Genomic DNA, 19235 nt, shown 5'->3' on the forward strand with positions numbered 1-19235 from the left:
CGGTCGTCCTCCAGGTCTGTACCGCCTCCTTCCGGTCTCGGTGGCGCGGCACGCGCGGCTCTCTAGGCCTCCTTCAGCTCTGTGGTGACGGTGGCCGAGGTGGAGGGCCGGTCTGAAGAGTGGCGGGACTGGCTTCACTTCCTCCGCGGTTCCTCGGAGCCGCCTCGTTCCTCCTCAGGGACTTTGCTGAGAAGGGCTCTCGGGCGTCCAGACCCCACCGCAAAGGTAGGGTTTCCGCACTCGGGGACCCCGAGACTAGTAAGCGATGCTGTCCCGCGGGCGGGCTTGGTGAATGGGGTTATCTGGGACTCTTGGAAGATTATCTGGACACTCCGGGCCCGCCCTGCCATCGCCTGTTTTGTTGGAGGCGGGGCTGGTGGCGCGGGCTGCACAGAACCGACCCCCGCGGATTTGTAGCTCCTGTTTGGCCGGGAGATACCGTGTCAGCTGCGTGTCTTCATTCTTCACAACTTTTCACGTTATTGTTCTCTTACGGAGACGAGGAAACCGCAGCTTAGATAATTTTCCTCCAGAATTACAAAGACAGTTAAGTGACATAGGTGGGGTTCGGCCTGGTCAGCCGAGTTCAGCCTCCCAGCCCCTTTCCACCTCTCAGCGCAGGTGGAGCTCGCCGGACCTCGCCAGCACTGATGGGAGTTTTACTGTCTAATCCCTTCAGGTGTTTGGCGATCCGCCGAGCAGTTGGCCCCAGGAGCATCCCTCGGGGCCGAATGCGCAGTGGACGATGCCCCTTCTCACCCAACAGATCCAAGACGAGGATGATCAGTACAGCCTTGTGGCCAGCCTTGACAACGTTAGGAATCTCTCCACTATCTTGAAAGCTATTCATTTCCGAGAACATGCCACGTGTTTCGCAACTAAAAATGGTATCAAAGTAACAGTGGAAAATGCAAAGTGTGTGCAAGCAAATGCTTTTATTCAGGTATGGAAGTAGGCGCCTTTAAGCCTGTGCCATAGATACTCTAAATGTAATTTAATGAAATCGGAAGGTTTCAGTAGACAAAATGAATAACTTAATAGTCATAATAACTTGTCAATAGTCATAATAAATAACTTAATAAATAAATAACTTAATAGTCTTAAGTTAGAGAACAAAACGTCATTACTTGAATTTTTTTTCTCTCCAGGTAACAAATTCTTTTCCCATCTTGTTTTACAGAGATAATGGTTAGTAATGACTAAAGTTTATTAAACTAGGCTATTGGCTAGGCTACAGTCTTCTTATTGTTTAACTTATTTAATCTTAACAATAGTCCTGTAAGGTAGGTTCTGTTATTATTCCCGTTTTATATATGTGGAAACGAGGCACAATTTTAAGTGATGTGCCAACAGTCCCACAGCTGGTAAGTGGCTGAATTGGGATAAGAACCCTGAACATTTGTTTCCAGAATATATGCTCTTTTTTCCACTGCGATATGCTATTACTAAAGAGTATTTTTTTCCTTTACTGGTTGTAATAGAATTTTTGTTCTTCCAAAGTAATATTTGTGTGGTTCAGATAGGATTGCAAGTTCAACTAAGCGTTTTTTAACACGTAAGTGCACAGCATGACCTCAGGGATAGAGAGGTAAATAAGACACGGTTCTTGTCCTCAAGCAGGGGCATGGTATGGTGGCTCACACCTGTATTTCCAGCTGCTCAGGAGACCGAGGCTGAAGCACGAAGATCGCTTGAGCTCAGGCATTAAAGACCAGCCTGGGTAATCATAGTGAGACCCCCGTATCAATAAAAAATCATAATAAAATTTGAAGTTAATGTTGCTTATGCATTATCAAGTCGTTCGTCTATTTTCCAAGTGACCTTAGCAGTAGTGATAGGCACAAAAACGAGACAAGGGAGAGTCACAGAGGGATAGTTTTAGATCCAGGAATGGAGATAAGGATGCTTCAAAGGATGTCTCTAAGATGTTTTGATTGCTAATCAGAAATTATTCTCATGGGATTAGCACAGTATTGTATTTTTTAAACGTATAAAGTGAAATCTAGGACCTTATATTATTAGTTTTTATTCTTTTATGTAACAATTTTCATTTTTACTCTTTTCATAGGCTGGAATATTTCAGGAGTTTAAAGTTCAGGAAGAGTCTGTTACTTTTCGAATTAATTTAACTGTCCTTTTAGACTGTTTATCTATTTTTGGATCAAGTCCTATGCCAGGTAAACTATTATCAGTATAAAGACATAAAGTGTTATACATAGTGGTCAGAAAAATACAGGAAGTTATTTGGAACATAAACATTGGTTCAGAAAGCTAATGCCAATTCATTTTTCAGTGGCCACAGTCATGGGTTCTAACATTTCACAATGTTAATTGCAAGTGTGTTTATAATTCTTTTCATATTTGTAAAAGTATTTGCATTTTTTTTTAATTTACAAGGCTTTGAGGGATTTTAAATTCGAACTGGCCAAAAGAATACTTTGGACATGTCTTAAATATTTTTAACATTGTGAAATGTTTTAATTGCTTCTTTTTCCTAACTTGTCCAGAATTACTCCACTAGTTAGTGGCAGAGAAAAACAAAAGCCAGTTCTGACTCCTAGTTTACTATGTTCAAAATTTGTTTCTTTTAAGCCATATTTTATAAGTTATGTCTATTTTGCCAAATGATTTTGTGGTGTTTTTGAGACAGTTTCTCTCTTGTTGCCCAAGCTGCAGTACAGTGGCACAATCTCAGCTCACTGCAACCTCTGCCTCCCGGGTTCAAGTGAATCTCCTGCGTCAGCCTCCCGAGTAGCTGGGATTACAGGCACGTGCCACCATGCCCGGCTAATTTTTTGTATTTTTAGTAGAGATGGGGTTTCACCATGTTAGCCAGGCTGGTCTCAAACTCCTGACCTCAGGTGATCTGCCTGCCTCAGTCTCTCTAAGTTCTGGGATTACAGGCATAAGCCACCCCACCCGGTTGCCAAATGATTTTCTTTAAAATATATATTTTTTTATTTGTTAAGGGAATTATTTTTAAGAATGGTGAAATTGAATTGCTGTGGGTATAAAACTAAGGAATCCCCAGAAGAATGATTTTATTTCATAGGAAAGCAACCTGGAGATTAGCTAGGAAAAATTCAATATAGTTCTCCAGAAAAATGTATTTTACGTTTCCACAGACAATTCCACTATTATTAATTATACATTTTGTAATACAGTGTTCTCCAGCTAGTTTTTCACAGAAGCATCTGTCATCTTCCATTCCTCACTGTGGCTCTCAATCCAGTAAGGAGAAGGAGTTTGAATATCCTGTCATATTCCTCCTTCCCTCTAGTGGTTTGCAGAGTTAAAATTTACACCACCATTAACAACCCTCTTTTTCTCTCAATTTGATGTTGAAATTCGAGGAAATATAAAGAATATCTCCCAGTTGGAAAAGTTGGAAGGATCCTTGTCATAGTGAGTACACTGACGTTACAGTACAGATGACAGCAATCCACTGTTACACACATTGAACCTTCAAAGAATAGCATACCCTGTTCTGCAGCAATTTAGTTACTTGCTGTGTTGATCCATATAGATTCTCTATCCTGAAATTGTACATATATAAAATCAACAAGCTATTTCTGAGGTGTGTACGACAACCTGAAAATGATTCCAAAGAATTATGTTACATTTTGTTCTGGTTCCCAATTTTCTTGTAGTTTTGGAATTGTCTACACACAACTGTCATCAGGGAAGATGTCATCCCTTTTTATGAGGAGGTACACATATGCGAGAAATTGGGCGGAATAAATTATTCTTGAGAAATTTTATGTGTCATTTCGAGGAGAAGCTGAACCCAGAACTATAAAGCTAAGGCCAAGTATGACTTCTTTCCATTGCAGGGACTTTAACTGCACTTCGGATGTGTTACCAAGGTTATGGTTACCCTTTGATGCTGTTCCTGGAAGAAGGAGGAGTGGTGACAGTCTGCAAAATCAATACACAGGAACCTGAGGAGACCCTGGACTTTGATTTCTGCAGCACCAATGTTATTAATAAAATTATTCTGCAGTCAGAGGGGCTCCGTGAAGCATTTTCTGAATTGGATATGACGAGTGAAGTCTTACAAATTACCATGTCTCCTGACAAGCCTTATTTCAGGTACTTGAGAGCAGTGCAGTTATAGTTAATGTGGTCTGTACTCCATCTTCCCACTTAGACATTTGCTTAGGATGCAAAATTTTTATTATCCACATTTTTAGAGTTTTCACAACTCTAGACAGCTTGTACTCTTACCTCATAATTTTATGGATCAAGAAACTTAAGACCCAGGAAGATTAACTCACTATTTCATATTTAGGTGGTGGTGGCATCTAGATGAGAAGCCCAGTCCTCTAATTTATAAACTGGTGGTGGTTTCATTGTACTACTCCTTACTTTCATAGATCAGGTTACATCATGAAGAAAATTGGGTTTAAGTGTTTGGAAAGGGTGTTTGTATTATGGTATCTTTTTCAAGTTAGTTCAGGATGCAGAAGATGTTTTCTACACGTGGCTCATTCATTCACTAAGTATCTGTTGATCACCTACCGTGTGCTTATTCATCGTATTAAGCATTGTGGGAAGAACAGCTTAAAACCAAGGTGAAGCCAAGATAATGTGAAACAGCAAACCATTAAGTACCAAGATAGCTGGGAAATGCTGTATAAGGATTTAGGGAGGATTGCTCAAGGCTGGCTTCCCAAGGGAGGGCAGTTTTCAGCAGGAGTACAATGTCAAAAAAGCTGTTCCTGATACTTTAACACAAGTCTCTTTTCAGGATTAGACTCAGAGATTCTAGCAATTTAGAGGATCTAAATATTCTCTTTTTGAAATATTTCAGAATATTAAAGGCCCTAAATACATATGGAATAAAAAGAATAAGGTATTCTTTTTGTAACTACTTTAGAAGAATTACAGGCCCGGCTGTAAAAGTGTGGTGGCAGATACCTGTAATCCCAGCACTTTGGGAGGCCGAAGTGGGCAGATCACTTGAGGTCAGGAGTTCAAGACCAGCCTGGCCAACGTGGTGAAACCCTGTCTCTACTAAAAATAGAAAAATTAGTTGGGCGTGGTGGCACGTGCCTATAATCCCAGCTACTTGGGAGGCCGAGGTGGGAGAATCACTTGAACCCAGTAAGTGGAGGTTGCGGTGAGCTGAGATTGCGCCACTGCACTCCAGCCTGGGTGACAGAGTGAGACTCTGTCTCAAAAAAAAAAAAAAAAAAAAGAAAAAGAATCACAGGCCCTTGTCATGACTTTGGGGAGTTAAAAATTTGGCTCAAGGTCTGAGAAAGTTAACCAAAATGGAAATTGGAAACCTTACTTTAGCAGTGGAATGAAGTAAAAAATTCAGGTACTTAAAACAGTATTTCAGGGGATCTCCTCAGTGATCTGTCTCAGCCTGGGTAACGAGATGGACCATGGTATCTTTCATCTCCAGGATGGGAAACAATTTGGTGGTAGGGAGGTAGGAGTTGAAATTTTTTCCTGGATATGTTAAATTTTAAGTACCTGCGACACTAGGGAGTAGCTGGATATATAGTTATGGTGCTCAGGAGATCCATTTAGATTTGGGAACCATCATCATGGCTGGGTATGGATGAGACGGGTCAGAGAGAGAGATTATATTAGAAGAAAGAAAAGATGGACCCCAGGAAAACCACACCTGGAAGATGGGAGGCAGAAATGGAGCTTAGGGAAAACCAACCTGGATCTTATCGCCATGCTCATATAATACTTAGCAACGTGCTAACCCTGCAGCAAATGTTCCAGGAGTTCTTGCAGATTAAATCAGCATGTTAACACTTATAAATTGTCTACAAATAACTTCTGGTATTACCAAGTGAGGAAAACCATGCAATAGCCTTAAGAGCAGTCTAAGATACAGAAAAGCTGTAATTCCTAGGTGTAGGATTGGGAACAGACCTAAGGGTTGCAGTAGACTTAGATCAAGGTCTTCCATCAGTCCTCAATTCTCTCGCCTGTTATATATTTCTGACTTAAGGATGAGGAAAAGTCATTTTCAGAGTAGGATTAGGGTAATGAAATTAAAGTGTCCCCTACCCTTTTCCTTTTACAATTGATTTTCTTCAAACCCGTTGATTAGTTGTCCTGAACTCCCTGAACTCCAGTGGGAGCTTTATTATGGTACTTGTTATCGTGTGTTATAAGCATTTGTGTACATGTCTGTTTCACCCACTAGTATGAATTTCTTAAGGAAGGGTTTTCTTTATTTGGATCCTAATGTGGTTTATTTTTGGACGAATGAATAAATGAGGTAATCATTTTCTATAGGTTATCTACTTTTGGAAATGCAGGAAGTTCCCACCTTGACTATCCCAAAGATTCTGATTTGATGGAAGCATTTCATTGTAATCAGACCCAAGTCAACAGGTCAGTTCTTAATATAGAGGTTGTCATTGGTGATAAAGAGGAGGTTAAATACCAGATTTCTGTTAAATAAAAACACTTTCAATCTGTTAATTAAAATGCACAGCATTTTATAAAAATGAACAGTAGAGTGCTGGACTTACTAGGGGATATAGGGTTCTAACAGTGAATGAATTTTAAAACAGAAAATATTAGCAAATTGGATAAGTACTTGATTTTATTCTTAGATTTGCTACTTTTTATCCTTTACTTGGGAGTTCTGAGCAGTGTTCACTATGTTGATATAACAGTGTTTTATTTTTTCTTCTACAGATACAAGATTTCCTTACTGAAACCCTCTACAAAGGCATTAGTCCTATCTTGTAAGGTATCTATTCGGACAGATAACAGAGGCTTCCTTTCATTACAGTATATGATTAGAAATGAAGATGGACAAATATGTTTTGTGGAATATTACTGCTGCCCTGATGAAGAAGTTCCTGAATCTGAGTCTTGAGTATGACAATTCACTGATATTTATGTGTACATTTATGATAGATGAAGTTCTTATTCTGAGTACAGTACTCTTTGTAATTTCATATTGGATTTTCTATAGAGAAGAAGCACAATGGGGAAGATAGGAGCAAGGTCATGTACCCTAATAGTTACTATGTTTTGTAAATCCATTTTGTAGAGGGCATGTAAATAAATGTTTTCCTGTAGTCATAGATTATTCAGGACTGTCCTTTAGTTCTGTCTTTTGAACTCATGGGAATAATTGTGAGTCAACGTAACATTTCAAGAGTCTAAAGGTGGCCGGGTGTGGTGGCTTAAGCCTTTAATCCCAGCACTTTGGGAGGCCGAGGTGGGCGGATCACCTGAGGTCAGGAGTTGGAGACCAGCCTGACCAACGTGGAGAAACCCCATCTCTACTAAAAATACAAAAAATTAGCCGGACGTGGTGGCACATGCCTGTAATCCCAGCTACTCGGGAGGCTGAGGCAGGAGAATTGCTCGAACCCGGGAGGCGGAGGTTGTGGTGAGCTGAGATGACGCCATTGCACTCCAGCCTGGGCAACAAGAGCAAAACTCTGCCTCAAAAAAAAAAAAAAAAGAGTCTATAAAGGCTTAAAGTTTGATGCAGCTACCTGAAATGTTCTTTTATTTATTTACTATTAGAAAAAGCAAAGGCATATGGGCATTGCTTATTAGTTTGAATTCTAGAGACTAGATCTTAAAGTAGTGGTTCTCAAAGTGTTGTGCCCGCACCAACATCAGAATGGCCTGCAAACTTGTAGCAAACTCTGGGGAGGAGGCCAGCATTCTGTATTTTAACAAGCTTCCCTCAGGAGATTCTGATGCCTGCTAAATTTTAGGAACCACTATTTTAAAGGAAACTTTTTTTTTCTTTAATAGCATTTAACTGTATTGAGATGATTGCTTTTACATGTGATTTCCTTGCAAATGTTCTGAAGTTGAGGCATCACCAAACAAGTCTGAACAATTCTTTATGTGATTTATTTTTAAAGTAGACCTTTTGAAGAGATCTATGAATGGGATATAAAGCAATTTTCAGTGTTACAGGTTTTCTTCTTGTTCTCAAAACTGTTCGCTGTAAGTAACTGCAATCAGTACTTACTACTTTCCATTTGCTTATGAGTTTCTTGACAAATCAAGGTGTAGAAAACCAGTTATTAAGTGATTTTGTACTTTCCTGGTAGTTGTCACTAAAATAATTTTTGTGGCATATAAGTATATTTAATAAAATGCAAAAATTATCTTCCTGTCTAGTAGAAAAAATTACATGAGTAAAGTGAAGCTTCTGTCTTTGTTACTGTACCAGGTGACAACAGCTCAGTGTCCCTCCATGGACAGTCACTATTGGCCTTTTGAGTGAGACGGTTCTTTAGGATAAAAAACTGTCATCCCATTGCAGGATTCATTTAGCCTTTCTGGCCCTTACCCACTGATGCTAGTCATTGTGACCACCCCACCTCCCCCAAATAAAAGTGTGCCAAACTATTCATTGTTGAGAACCATTCAATTGCATTCACCAAAATTGGAGGATATATTGGAATGCCCTACCTTAATATAGGTCACATAGCATTAGAGAAAATTGGTTTGGAGAGTATTACAGCAAAGTGTGCTGCAAGGAGGCTACTCCAGCACAATGGCAGGCACTGCTTCCCAGGCATATGGACAATTCTGGGAGGTGGCCAGGGTCAGTACCTGATAACTAGTAAGTGTCTCAATCTCAGCATACAAAATTTAGCAGTGACTACAAAAAAAGTTGGAATTTTCTAAAATGTTTGTATTCAAGAAGGAAACAAATGAATTTACTAAATGTTGTCAGTATTTTTTGTTTAGATAAACACCAAGAACAGAACAAACCTAAAAGATACTTAGGAAAATATCTAATCAGTCAACATTCTAAGGACTGTTAAATGTGAAATAGCATAGTTATTTTTTGTCTTTTGTTACTAGTGTGAACAAAGAATGGCGCCTAACATATAATGGGCATTTAGTAACTTTGTTAGATGAAAGACTCTCCAATTTCAGATTTTCTTTTAGCATCTTATTAGTCACTACTTAATTCTGATGATTTAGCTCTAAATTTATTTTGATCTAAGGTTTTTTATTTTTATTTTTGGAGACAAGATCTTGCTCTGTTGCCCAGGCTGGAGTACAGTTGTAGGATTACAGTTCACTCCAGCCTCAATCTCCTAGGCTCAAGCAATCCTCCCATCTCAGCTTCCCAAATAGCTAGGACTACAGGTGCATGCCTCCATGCCCTGCTAATTTTTGTATTTTTTGTAGAGATGGGGTTTTACTATGTTCCCTAGGCTTATCTTGAACTCCTGAGCTCAAGCAATCCACCCGCCTCGGCCTCCCAAAGGGCTGGGATTACAGGCGTGAGCTATCACGCCTGGCCTAATGTATTTTTTAAAAGTTGAATCTAAAAAGAATTTAAAACAAATATAAATCAGCTCAGTAAGGATGGATATTTTTGCACATTTAAAACTATTATTTTAGGCCAGGAGTGGTGGCTCACACCTGTAATCCCAGCACTTTGGGAAGCCGAGGCAGGGGGATCATCTGAGGTCAGGAGTTCGAGATCAGCCTGGCCAACATGGTGAAACCCCCACCTCTACTAAAAATACAAAAATTAGCTGGGTGTGGTGGTGGGTGTCTGTAATCCCAGCTACTTGAGAGGCTGAGGCAAGAGAATCACTTGAAACTGGGAGGCGGGGGTTGCAGTGAGCCGAGATTGCGCCATTGCACTCCAGCCTAGGTGACAGAGCAAGACTCCGTCTCAAAAACAAAAAAAATTAAAATAAAAATTATTGTTTTAGCTGCATGTCTTCAGCTATTTAGAATTCAGAGACTAATGAATTGTTTCTAAGTCACCCTAACATCAAGGTACTTATTTTATAAAGAATTTCCTCCTTATTTGTGTTGTATTTGACCCAGGAATTTTTACTTTAATAAAAAGTTTAACTTTATTTCCTATGGAAAATCACTAGGGGGAGTGCTCCCTCAGGCAGAGCAGGCGACACTTTGATGCCACTACAAATCGATGTGTAGTATATAGAAGAATACAGTCTTATATTTAAAGACTTTTAGTTCTGTCTTTTTGAAGTTTATCTCTCTTTCTAGTAAAATGGTGCTTACTGTGAATGGATAATCTTTTTTTTCATTTTTCATTTGTTGATTTCCCATTCGATGATGTAGTGCTTCCACCTAGAATTGATGAAATGCTTCAAAATAATAAAAGTATTTGTTAAATTCCACTTTAATAAAAATAAGGCATGTAACACAATCATTTTAACAGGAAGCCACAGGGTTTCTGTGGTGTTACCAAAGTCCGAGTAAAAATTAATTAAAATTGCTAAAAGGGCAGAATGTGGCACTCTCAACAGGGGTAGGCAGTCATTCAGAACATAGAGACTTCCTTCTTTCCTTCCCTGTCTTCACATTGCTCGTCCCTTATCCCCACCTGAAATAAAATCTATTGGGTCCTGAGAAATTGGAGTGTATAGTATTTTTTCTTTTCCCAATTATGTTTGTAATTTGCTTTCATTCTCTTTGGAATAGGCAGTGCTGCTTTTATACTAGAATCAGGTTACAAGCACCCCAGGAGGAGTCATTAGCTCTAACAGAATTTCCCTCTCAGGAGTGGACAGCTAGTGTTCTAAACAGAAACACCAAAAGCAGCGGTTTCAAGTGCTTTTTGTATCTGTATCTCAGTCACGTCCAGAGGTTTTGATAATCAGCAGAGTAAATGTGTGAAATATATTTTTGAAATTCATAGCTTGTTGATCATTATAATAGATACTAGTAGTGGCTCTCACTGGCAAAACTAGAGGTATTCAGGATATGTGAACTTACTAAATTATTTCAGAGTATTTCCTCATACTAAAGTAAAAAGGAAGTAACAATCTAGTAAACCCTGTGGCCTGTACCCTTAGGCATGGTGCCTGACACTTGATTCCAAAATGGTCTTGCTTCCTGCCATTTTGTCCAAGGATTTCTGGTTGCCGTGGCTGACTACGTTAGGACAGTACTATTTCTGGAATATTGTCAAGCCTGCCTTAAGTGGACCTTTAATGCAGTGGTGGGTGAACTTACCAAATCAGCAGGTAGTACGTCATTGAACATACAGAACAGGTTACATAAACTTTTTTTTTTTTGAGATGGAGTCCCACTCTGTTGCCAGGCTGGAGTGCAGTGGTGTGATCTCAGTTCACTGCAACCTCCACCTCCCAGGTTCAAGCGGTTCTCCTGCCTCAGCCTCCCGAGTAGTTGGGACTACAGGTGCGCGCCACCACATCGAGCTAATAATTGTATTTTTAGTAGAGATGGGGTTTCACCATGTTGGCCAGGATGGTCTCGATCTTTTGACCTTGTGATCCTCCTGCCTCAGCCTCCCAGAGTGCTGGGATTACAGGTGTGAGCCACCACACCCAGCCGTTTACATAAACTTTTTTGTTTGCTTGCTAAAAAATGTTTATTGAGCTAGTTGTGGTGGCTCTCACCTGTAGTCCCAGCACTTTGGGAGGCCGAGGCAGGAGGACCACTTTAGCCCAGGAGTTTTGAGACTAGTCTGGCCAACATAGCAAGACTCCATCTCTAAAAAAATTTTTTTTTAATTAGCCAGGTGTGGAGTATGCATGTAGTCCCAGCTACTCCAGGGGCTAAGGCTTGAGCCCAGGAGTTCAAGGCTGCAGTGAGCTATGGTCATGCCACTGCACTCCAGTCTGGCAGGAGAGTGGGACCCTGTCTCAACAAAAAATAAAATAACAATATTTATTGAAATCTGTATGTGAGACAGCTTGATCTGGGCTTGAATTATTTTTTTTTTCTAACTTGGTACAGAGATTGTTGGAAAATAGCTAATCCTCATCCACCTCAAAAATGTCAGTGCTTGTTAGCTAATTCAGAAGAATTGTAAGAGCTCTGTATGTTAGCTCAGATCTGTTAGAAATGTCAGGTGTTTGATTGGATTGGGTTATCCAGATAGGTTGAATTTAGAAAGTAGCTTCTGTGGTTTTGCAGTGAGAATGCAACTTTATATTTCTAATGTGGCTTGTTAAGACTTTGGGATTTCACCAAAATAGTAAAATTTTAAAACTTTTGGGCAGAGCACAGAGGATTTTTAGGGCAGTGAAACTAATATGTATGATACTATAATGGTGGATATATGTCATTATAATTTTTCCAAACCCACAGAATGTATACCACCAAGAGTGAACCCTCATGTAAACTATGGACTTGGGTAATAATGCTGTGTCAGTGTGGGTTCATCAGTTGTCACAAATGTACCGCTCTGGTGGGAGATGTTGATAAGGGAGAAGCTAGGCATGTGTGCGGGTAGGGGGTAAATGGGAAATCTCTGTAGCTTTCCCTTAATTTTTTTTATGAACCTAAAACTGCTCTAAAAATGCCTTTGGGAAAAACTTTGGGGACCAACATAGGTGCCAACTTATTTTACTAGGTATAAGGATGTTAAAATTATATGATTCAGTATCACCACCATTTTATAAAACATTTTAATATCAAAACCTCAGACAATAGCAACCTTACACTGACAATAAAGAAAAACTTTAAACATTAAAAACAAAGTGTTATGCTACTGTTTATTGATATAGGTTTGTCAGTTTGGAGATCTTAGGATTGCAAAATAGTAACATTTTATAAATTTTGGTGCCACCCAAAATGGAGTCTGAATGGCCATTTCTTTCTGGTATTCTTTTTTTTTTTTTAATGTCAGTCATTGTTGAAAAGCTATTTTCAACTACGTATGTGAAAATGGAAGCAACTCTTCTGATGCTACTGTAATCAATTCAGAATATTCTGGGGAAGAACAGCAGCCCCATCTCCAGAAAGGGCTAAAATGAACAATGATAGGCCAAGTGACCAGTTAATAAGCACCACAGAGAAGGGCAATGGAATATATAGCTGCTTTCAGCCAGGGCTGCAATGTGGGACCTTGATCCTGAGTGCCAACCCTAAAGCATCCTGGGAGTTAGTCGGCAACTGCCAGGAGAAGGCCTACCAGTCAGTGGACAAGGCTTTGGCTTAGTTAGTATATGTGTGCTTCTGCCACAGCAGAACACAACTCACTATACCTTGGGTACTGGTTGATTCTTAGATTTTACAGGCTGCACAAATGACTGAAATAATTACCTGAATGAAGAACCAAAATGTGGTTCTGTAAGCACTGAGTGCGTTGATATAGATGTTGATGGTGATACACTTGGATCCCCAAAGACACAGGGTCTTTGAGCTGTATTATTATTAATTTATTTTTTAGATGGAGTTTTGCTCTCGTCACCCAGTTTGGACTGCAATGGCACAATCTTGGCTCACTGCAACCTCCACCTCCCAGGTTCAAGTGATTTTCCTGCCTCAGCCTCCCAAGCACCTGGGATTACAGGCACCCACCACCATGCCCAGCTTAATTTTTGTATTTTTGGTAGAGAGCCGTGTTGGCCAGGCTGGTCTTGGAACTCGTGACCTCAGGTGATCCCCCTGCCTCAGCCTCCCAAAGTGCTGGGATTACAGGCTTAATCCACCGCGCCCGGCCATTTGAGCTGTATTAAATCAAGTTAGACAACTGGGAAAAGATGAAGAGGGAAAAATTAAAGTTATTTATAGTGCAAACCCAAATGAGATTTCTCTGTCGCTAAATTCACAAGAAAGTAAGGAATATTATTCAAGATTGCAAATTCTTTCGCTAGATATACACTTGCTCAGAGTCTAAGGATTTTCTTCATGAACAACCACAGTGAGTATTCTTTTCCTAAAACAAGCCTTTTTAATCCAGTTTGGTGGAGGCAGCAGAGTGGGATGGAAAGAGTAATCATCTGTGATCCAGGAAGTCTGCTTTATAATTACCAAGCTGACCTTGAACAAATCACTCTCTTGTCCCTAGTTTCTTTTGTTGTTGTTTTGTTTTTGTTTTTGTTTTTGAGATGGAGTTTTGCTCTTGTTGCCCAAGCTGGAGTGCAATTGCATGATCTCAGCTCACCGCAACCTCCACCTCCCAGGTTCAAGCAATTCTCCTGCCCCAGCCTCCCGAGTAGCTGGGATTACAGGCATGCGCCACCACACCCAGCTAATTCTGTATTTTTAGTAGAGACAGGGTTTCTCCATGTTGGTCAGGCTGGTCTCGAACTCCTGACCTCAGATGATCTGCCTGCCTCGGCCTCCCAAAGTGCTGGGATTACAGGCTTGAGCCACCATGCCTGGCCGTCCCCAGTTTCTTTATAAAATAAAAAGGTCCTTTCTGACTTTGAACATGTTATGATGAGTTCAGTAAATCAGATCAGGTTAAGTATTTCAGAAGGTTCAAACTATTCCTCCCAAGGCAGTTTTGGTGACCTCAAACAGGCTATGACTAAAAACACCTCCAAATACAGTTGACCCTTGAACAACATGGGTTTGAACTGTGTAAATCCTCTTATACACAGATTTTTTTCAATAAATACATTGGAAGTTTTTTTTTTTTTTTTGGAGTTTTTTGACAATTTGAAAAAACACAAACTGCGTTGCCTAGAAATATTTTTAAACATTTTAAAAGGTATGTCACGAATGCATAAAATGTATGTATATACTATTTTATCATTTGCTACTACAAAATATGCACAAACCTATTATAAAAAGCTAAATTTTCTCAAAATTTACACACATATACAGTACATGGTGCCATTCACAGTCCAGAGAAATGTAAACAAATGTAAAGATGCAAGGTTAAATCATAGCCACATAAAACCAACTGGAGTACGTACTGTACTGCAATCATTTTGTAGCTGCCTCCTACTGCTGCGGCAGTGTGCGCAGATGTTGTGAATATCCACTCAAAACGCTGTGTGATGCTAATCATCTCTGCATGAGCAGTTCAACTCTCCAGTAAATTTCATGTGGCAGAAAAAAGTACTCTCTCGAGATTCTTAAGTATTTTTCATCATGTTTAGGGCACCATAAACCTCATATAATACCATGGGACCCATATGAAGTGCCACTAGTGATGCTGGAAGTGTTCTCAAGAAGTAGAAGTCATGACATAACAAGAAAAAGCTGAATTGCTTGATATGTATCAAAGATTGAGGTCTGTGGCTGTGGATGCCCTTCATTTCAGTCCCAGGATTCTTTTTGTAAACAGACAATGTAAACTTAACAGAATCAATAAATACAGTATAGTAATGTAAATGTATTTCCTTATTTTCTTTTTTTTTTTTTGAACAGGGTCTCACTTTCTCATCCAGGCTGGAGTGCAGTGGCACAATCTCGGCTCACTGCAGCCTCGACCTCCTGGGCTCAAGCAATCTGCCTTCCTCTGCCTCCCAGAGTGCTAGGATTACAGGCAATGAGCCACCACACTTGGCCCCTTATCATTTTCTTAATAACCTTTGCCTTTCTCTAGTTTACTTATTGTAAGAATATATTATATACTATACATATAACATACAAAATATGTGTTAATCAACTGTTTATCTTATCAGTAAGGCTCCCATTAACAGTAGGCTATTAGCAGTTAAGTTTTGGGGGAATCCAAAGTTATACAAAGACTTTTGACTGCACAAGGCATTGGCAGCCCTAGCCCCTGCATTGTTCAGTGGTCAACTGTAGTACATGAAAGTGTTCACCAATAAACTCCTTAGGTATCGCAGAATTTTTTAAAAAGTCAGAACTGAAAGGAATAGAGTTAGAAAAAGGGAAATGGAAGGTAATGGAGTTCCAGTGACACAAAAAACTAACTTAAAGCATGTGACTAAAAGATTTCTTTCCCCCAAGTCATAGATCAGGATCCTAGTTGGGTTGGTTGGTTTGTTTTTTGTTTGTTTTTTTTGAGACGGAGTCTCTCTCTGTCGCCAGGCTGGAGTGCAGTGGCACGATCCCAGTTCACTGCAACCTCCGACTCCTGGTTCAAGTGATTCTTCTGCCTCAGCCTCCCGAGTAGCTAGGTTTACAGGCATGTGTCACCACGCCCAGCTAATTTTTTTTGTATTTTTAGTAGAGATGGGGTTTCACCGTGTTGACCAGGATGGTCTCAATCTCCTGACTTCATGATTGGCCTGCCTCGGCCTCCCAAAGTGCTGGGATTATAGGCGTGAGCCACCGCGCCCAGCCAGGATCCTAGTTTCTAATGGCTCTTGGGTATTTCACCTGGAATGCTGCTGCTAAGTGGACCTTTTTTTTCCCAGAGTCCTTAATAAAAAACCGTTGTTTTAGATCTGCCACTGCTATCAGTGTTGAGAAACATTTTGTGGTCGAGAATTTTTATCATCAACAAGGTTGTCTTTATTGTTGGCTATCCTGTATAGAGGTTTTCAATTTGATAACAGAAGACCTAGAGGAAAGGAGAAAACCATTTGAGCATTTTTCTTGGTTCTTGCCTTCTCTTCCTCCATAACTGGCCCTGCCTCCCCCAGCAGCAGATCTCATTGCCTTACCTGAGCCAAAGGCTGAACTTAGCCTAAGGCAACTGTGTCACCATTATTCCACCACATGACTATACTCTCAAAATGCTGGCTCTTCTAATAGGCCTCTAAAATCTTACTAGAGTCTCGGGTTTTCTTCCTAAAGAGCAGGGAGCTCTTCCCTTGATTCAGATGGCAAACCAGGGATATTTGAGCTACCTGGATTGTTTAAATCTCAGGTGGAAAACTTACGTAATTTAGGGCCTTTTATATAGTTGATGATTTTCAAGTGGTTTCTTCTCACGAGCTCGGAGACTTACAGCCCGAGGCCCTGTGAAAGATCTCTCTTGCTTGTTTCTAGCTGTTGAGATGTCTGTCCTCTGATTTCCCATTACTGAAGGAGCTGAGCAGGAATTTGATGTATTATGATCCAAAAGACTGCTCCAGAAACACAGTTACTATTAAGTGTTCTTTAGTCACCACCTATTTCTACCTCAAGCCTGAAAAAAGTGGTTTTCATAGCCCTTTTTTTACCTGAAAAGAATATTTGTTCTGTAGAATATGAGATACAAAATTTTATGAACTTGGGGTTTCTATGCAAGTTGCACTAAAGACAGGCTCATTCTCTATTACTGGACTGTATAAAATATAGAAAGCTATCTGGCACTTTAACTTCCTTTGCAGTAAACCAGGAGATAATGAGATTCCAAATTAGCTGAAGAAATAGGCACAGATTAAGTTAGTTGCCCAGGGGTCTCATAAATTCAGAGGTGAGCAAAGAACTGTAAGAGGGCTGCATCTCTGCTAGGGATAGTAAGTGGGAATCAGCCTCGGGCCTACTTCTGTCACACCACAAGGTGGCAGGATTCCCCTTGTCTGAAACCTGAAAGGACAACTGATTTCCATAGTGTATATATTATCTTTGAGTTTAGGTGATTGTGTCAGACTGCTTGTCTATGATACTAACAGTGTTTCCAGAACCTGATAAGTCTATATCTTTTTCGAGATGTTAACCAGCAAAATATTTTCCACATCAGCTTGGTAGTAGCTTTTCAAAATATTCAGCCCCTATCTCCGTTTGCTTCGTGCAACAGTGGTGCCAGTAGAAGGTAATAAAGTCAAAGACCAGCTTTCAGTAAAACTAAAAATAGCTGTTACTTAGTACATGATTACTATGGGGCCAGGCACTCTGCTAAGCACTTTACATATAATGCATTATCTCATTTATTCTCACAGCAACACTGAGATAGGTACTATACTTCATCCCCAGTTTATAGATGAAGAAACCAGGATTGCACATAGCTAGAAAGTGGTGGTCCTGGGGTTTGAACTCAGGCTTGCCTGTCTCCAGAACTACAGCTCTTAACCACCATGAATCAAAAAGATTAATTCATAGGGATGCACTGAAGTCATATTTCTATGATCAGATTAAATAGTTGATGAGATAATCGTAGTTCATAAAGACTTTGTGTCCTAAAGTGGGGCCAAAATTCCTTACCAAACTGCAAAAGTATTCATGTATACCCTCAGGGCAAGTATACACTACACCCTTTGATTTCAACAAAACCAAACCTTAGTTTCTCTACTTTGATTCTAAAGACAGGGCAAGGTTTTATTTGCCAAAATTTAAATCACTGATCATTTCAAAAAGACTTCAGGTATGTAAAATACAATGTTTTCTAAAAAACTGATTTGCAGCCAGGTATGGTGTGTTCATGCCTGTAATCCCAGGACTTTGAGAGGCTGAGGCGGGAGGATCACTTGAGCCAAGGAGTTGGAGGCCAGCCTGGGCAACATAGTGAGACCTCGTCACTACAAATTTAAAATATAAAAATAAAAAATTTAAAAACCTGATTTGTTCCCAACATGCCAATAAGGAAGGTTTTGTATATATATGTATTTTTTTAATTTTTAATTTTTTTTTATTTTTCCTTAGGAGACAGTCTTGCTCTGTCACCTAGGCTAGAGTGCAGTGGCACAATCTCGGCTCACTGCAACCTCCCCCTCCCAGGTCAAGCAATTCTCCTGCCTCAGCCTCCCGAGTAACTGGGACTACAGGCGCATGCTACCACGCCCGGCTAATTTTTTGTATTTTAGTAGAGACTGGGTTTCACTGTGTTTCCCAGGCTGGTCTCGAACTCCTGAGCTCAGACAATCCACCTGCCTCAGCCTCTGAAAGTGCTAGGATTACAGGCATGAGCTACAGCACCCAGCCGAAGGTTTTGTATATTAAAAGTCCTGAGAAGTCCTTCAGGAAAGTAACCTGTGTCACTTTGTTTAAACCTGTTTTTTTTTTTTTCCTTAAATAATTTTTGTCTTTCTGCTACAGAGCCTTTCTTCCTCCCCCAGAGAACTGACGCACATCCCTTGGAATCAGCATTTCTTGCAGCCCCCTTCAGGACATGCTGCCCTGTACAACAGCTGTAAAGTACTTACCATTCCTCCATACACTGCCCTCTGTCATGCTTCTGTGCCTTTGTATGTAGAGTTCCTTCTTCCAGGAATGGCTTCTCTTCTCCATCTGGATGAACTGCTACTTGTCCTTTAAGAAATGGCTCAAATGTCACCCTCTCTATGAAGTCTTTTCCAATTCTCATAGATTGTCTCTCCTTTCATTGCACTGAGAATGCTATTCCAGAACTTAAACTTCATGTTATTATTTCTTCATGTTTTCTCTTACACTAGAATGTTGTCCCCTTAAGATTAATGACCATGTTTTATTTATCTTTATTACCACCTGCAGCTCTAACTGCACCTGGCACTTAGTAGGTGCTCAAAAAATGTTTGTTAAAGGAATGAATGAAGATGAAGAAACTGAGACTCAATGTTTAAGTGACTTAAGGTCGCATGGTTTTTGGGATTCACACACAAGGTGCCTTGACTCAGAGTACAGTGCTCTTTCTCTATACCTGAACAGCAAGTATGTGGTAGAAGTCCAGCTATTCCCCCACCCGTACCCCAAGGCAGACA

At 40.2% G+C, this 19235-nt stretch overlaps 2 protein-coding genes across 11 annotated transcripts in view; one reads left to right on the forward strand and one right to left on the reverse strand.

Annotated features, from left to right (window-relative positions):
* Positions 1 to 14: 14 nt before the first annotated feature.
* On the forward strand, positions 15 to 16070 carry RAD1 (RAD1 checkpoint DNA exonuclease). 5 transcript variants are annotated; one of them, XM_063604514.1, is made up of 7 exons: positions 746 to 943; positions 2069 to 2177; positions 3834 to 4092; positions 6268 to 6366; positions 6676 to 6730; positions 13157 to 13365; positions 15091 to 16070. In XM_063604514.1, exons 1-7 carry the CDS (start codon positions 746 to 748, stop codon positions 15266 to 15268), a joined length of 1107 nt encoding a protein of 368 aa, XP_063460584.1. In that variant the 3' UTR covers positions 15269 to 16070. The 5 variants fall into 5 exon arrangements, with proteins under 5 accessions (XP_008954408.1, XP_063460584.1, XP_063460586.1 ...); XM_008956160.4 differs by lacking the exons at positions 13157 to 13365; positions 15091 to 16070 and adding an exon at positions 15 to 225 and having other exon boundaries at positions 680 to 943; positions 6676 to 8120; XM_063604516.1 differs by lacking the exon at positions 13157 to 13365.
* The window catches only part of TTC23L (tetratricopeptide repeat domain 23 like), a 63357-nt gene continuing 59442 nt past the window's right edge, over positions 15321 to 19235 (reverse strand). For 3 of the 6 annotated variants that reach the window (XR_008625392.2, XR_008625395.2, XR_008625391.2), the window contains 2 exons: positions 18702 to 18807; positions 16128 to 16195 (listed from right to left, as the gene is read on the reverse strand). The gene's annotated coding sequence lies outside the window, so the exon portion shown is untranslated. Of the gene's footprint in view, positions 16196 to 18701; positions 18808 to 19235 lie in introns of all 6 variants that reach the window. The other 3 variants (XR_008625390.2, XR_008625394.2, XR_008625393.2) reach the window with 3 other exon arrangements.

This window comes from Pan paniscus, chromosome 4 (assembly GCF_029289425.2).
Source record: "Pan paniscus chromosome 4, NHGRI_mPanPan1-v2.0_pri, whole genome shotgun sequence".
In the NCBI taxonomy this organism is placed as follows: domain Eukaryota; kingdom Metazoa; phylum Chordata; class Mammalia; order Primates; family Hominidae; genus Pan; species Pan paniscus.

Excerpts from the sequence above, each read along its gene's own strand:
- RAD1 (XM_063604514.1), top strand. The coding sequence starts at position 746 with ATGCCCCTTCTCACCCAACAGATCCAAGACGAGGATGATCAGTACAGC. Across the intron at positions 944-2,068 it reads AAGCAAATGCTTTTATTCAG|GCTGGAATATTTCAGGAGTT; the intron begins GTATGGAAGTAG and ends CTCTTTTCATAG. Across the intron at positions 13,366-15,090 it reads CTTGGAACTCGTGACCTCAG|GGTCTCACTTTCTCATCCAG; the intron begins GTGATCCCCCTG and ends TTTTTTGAACAG.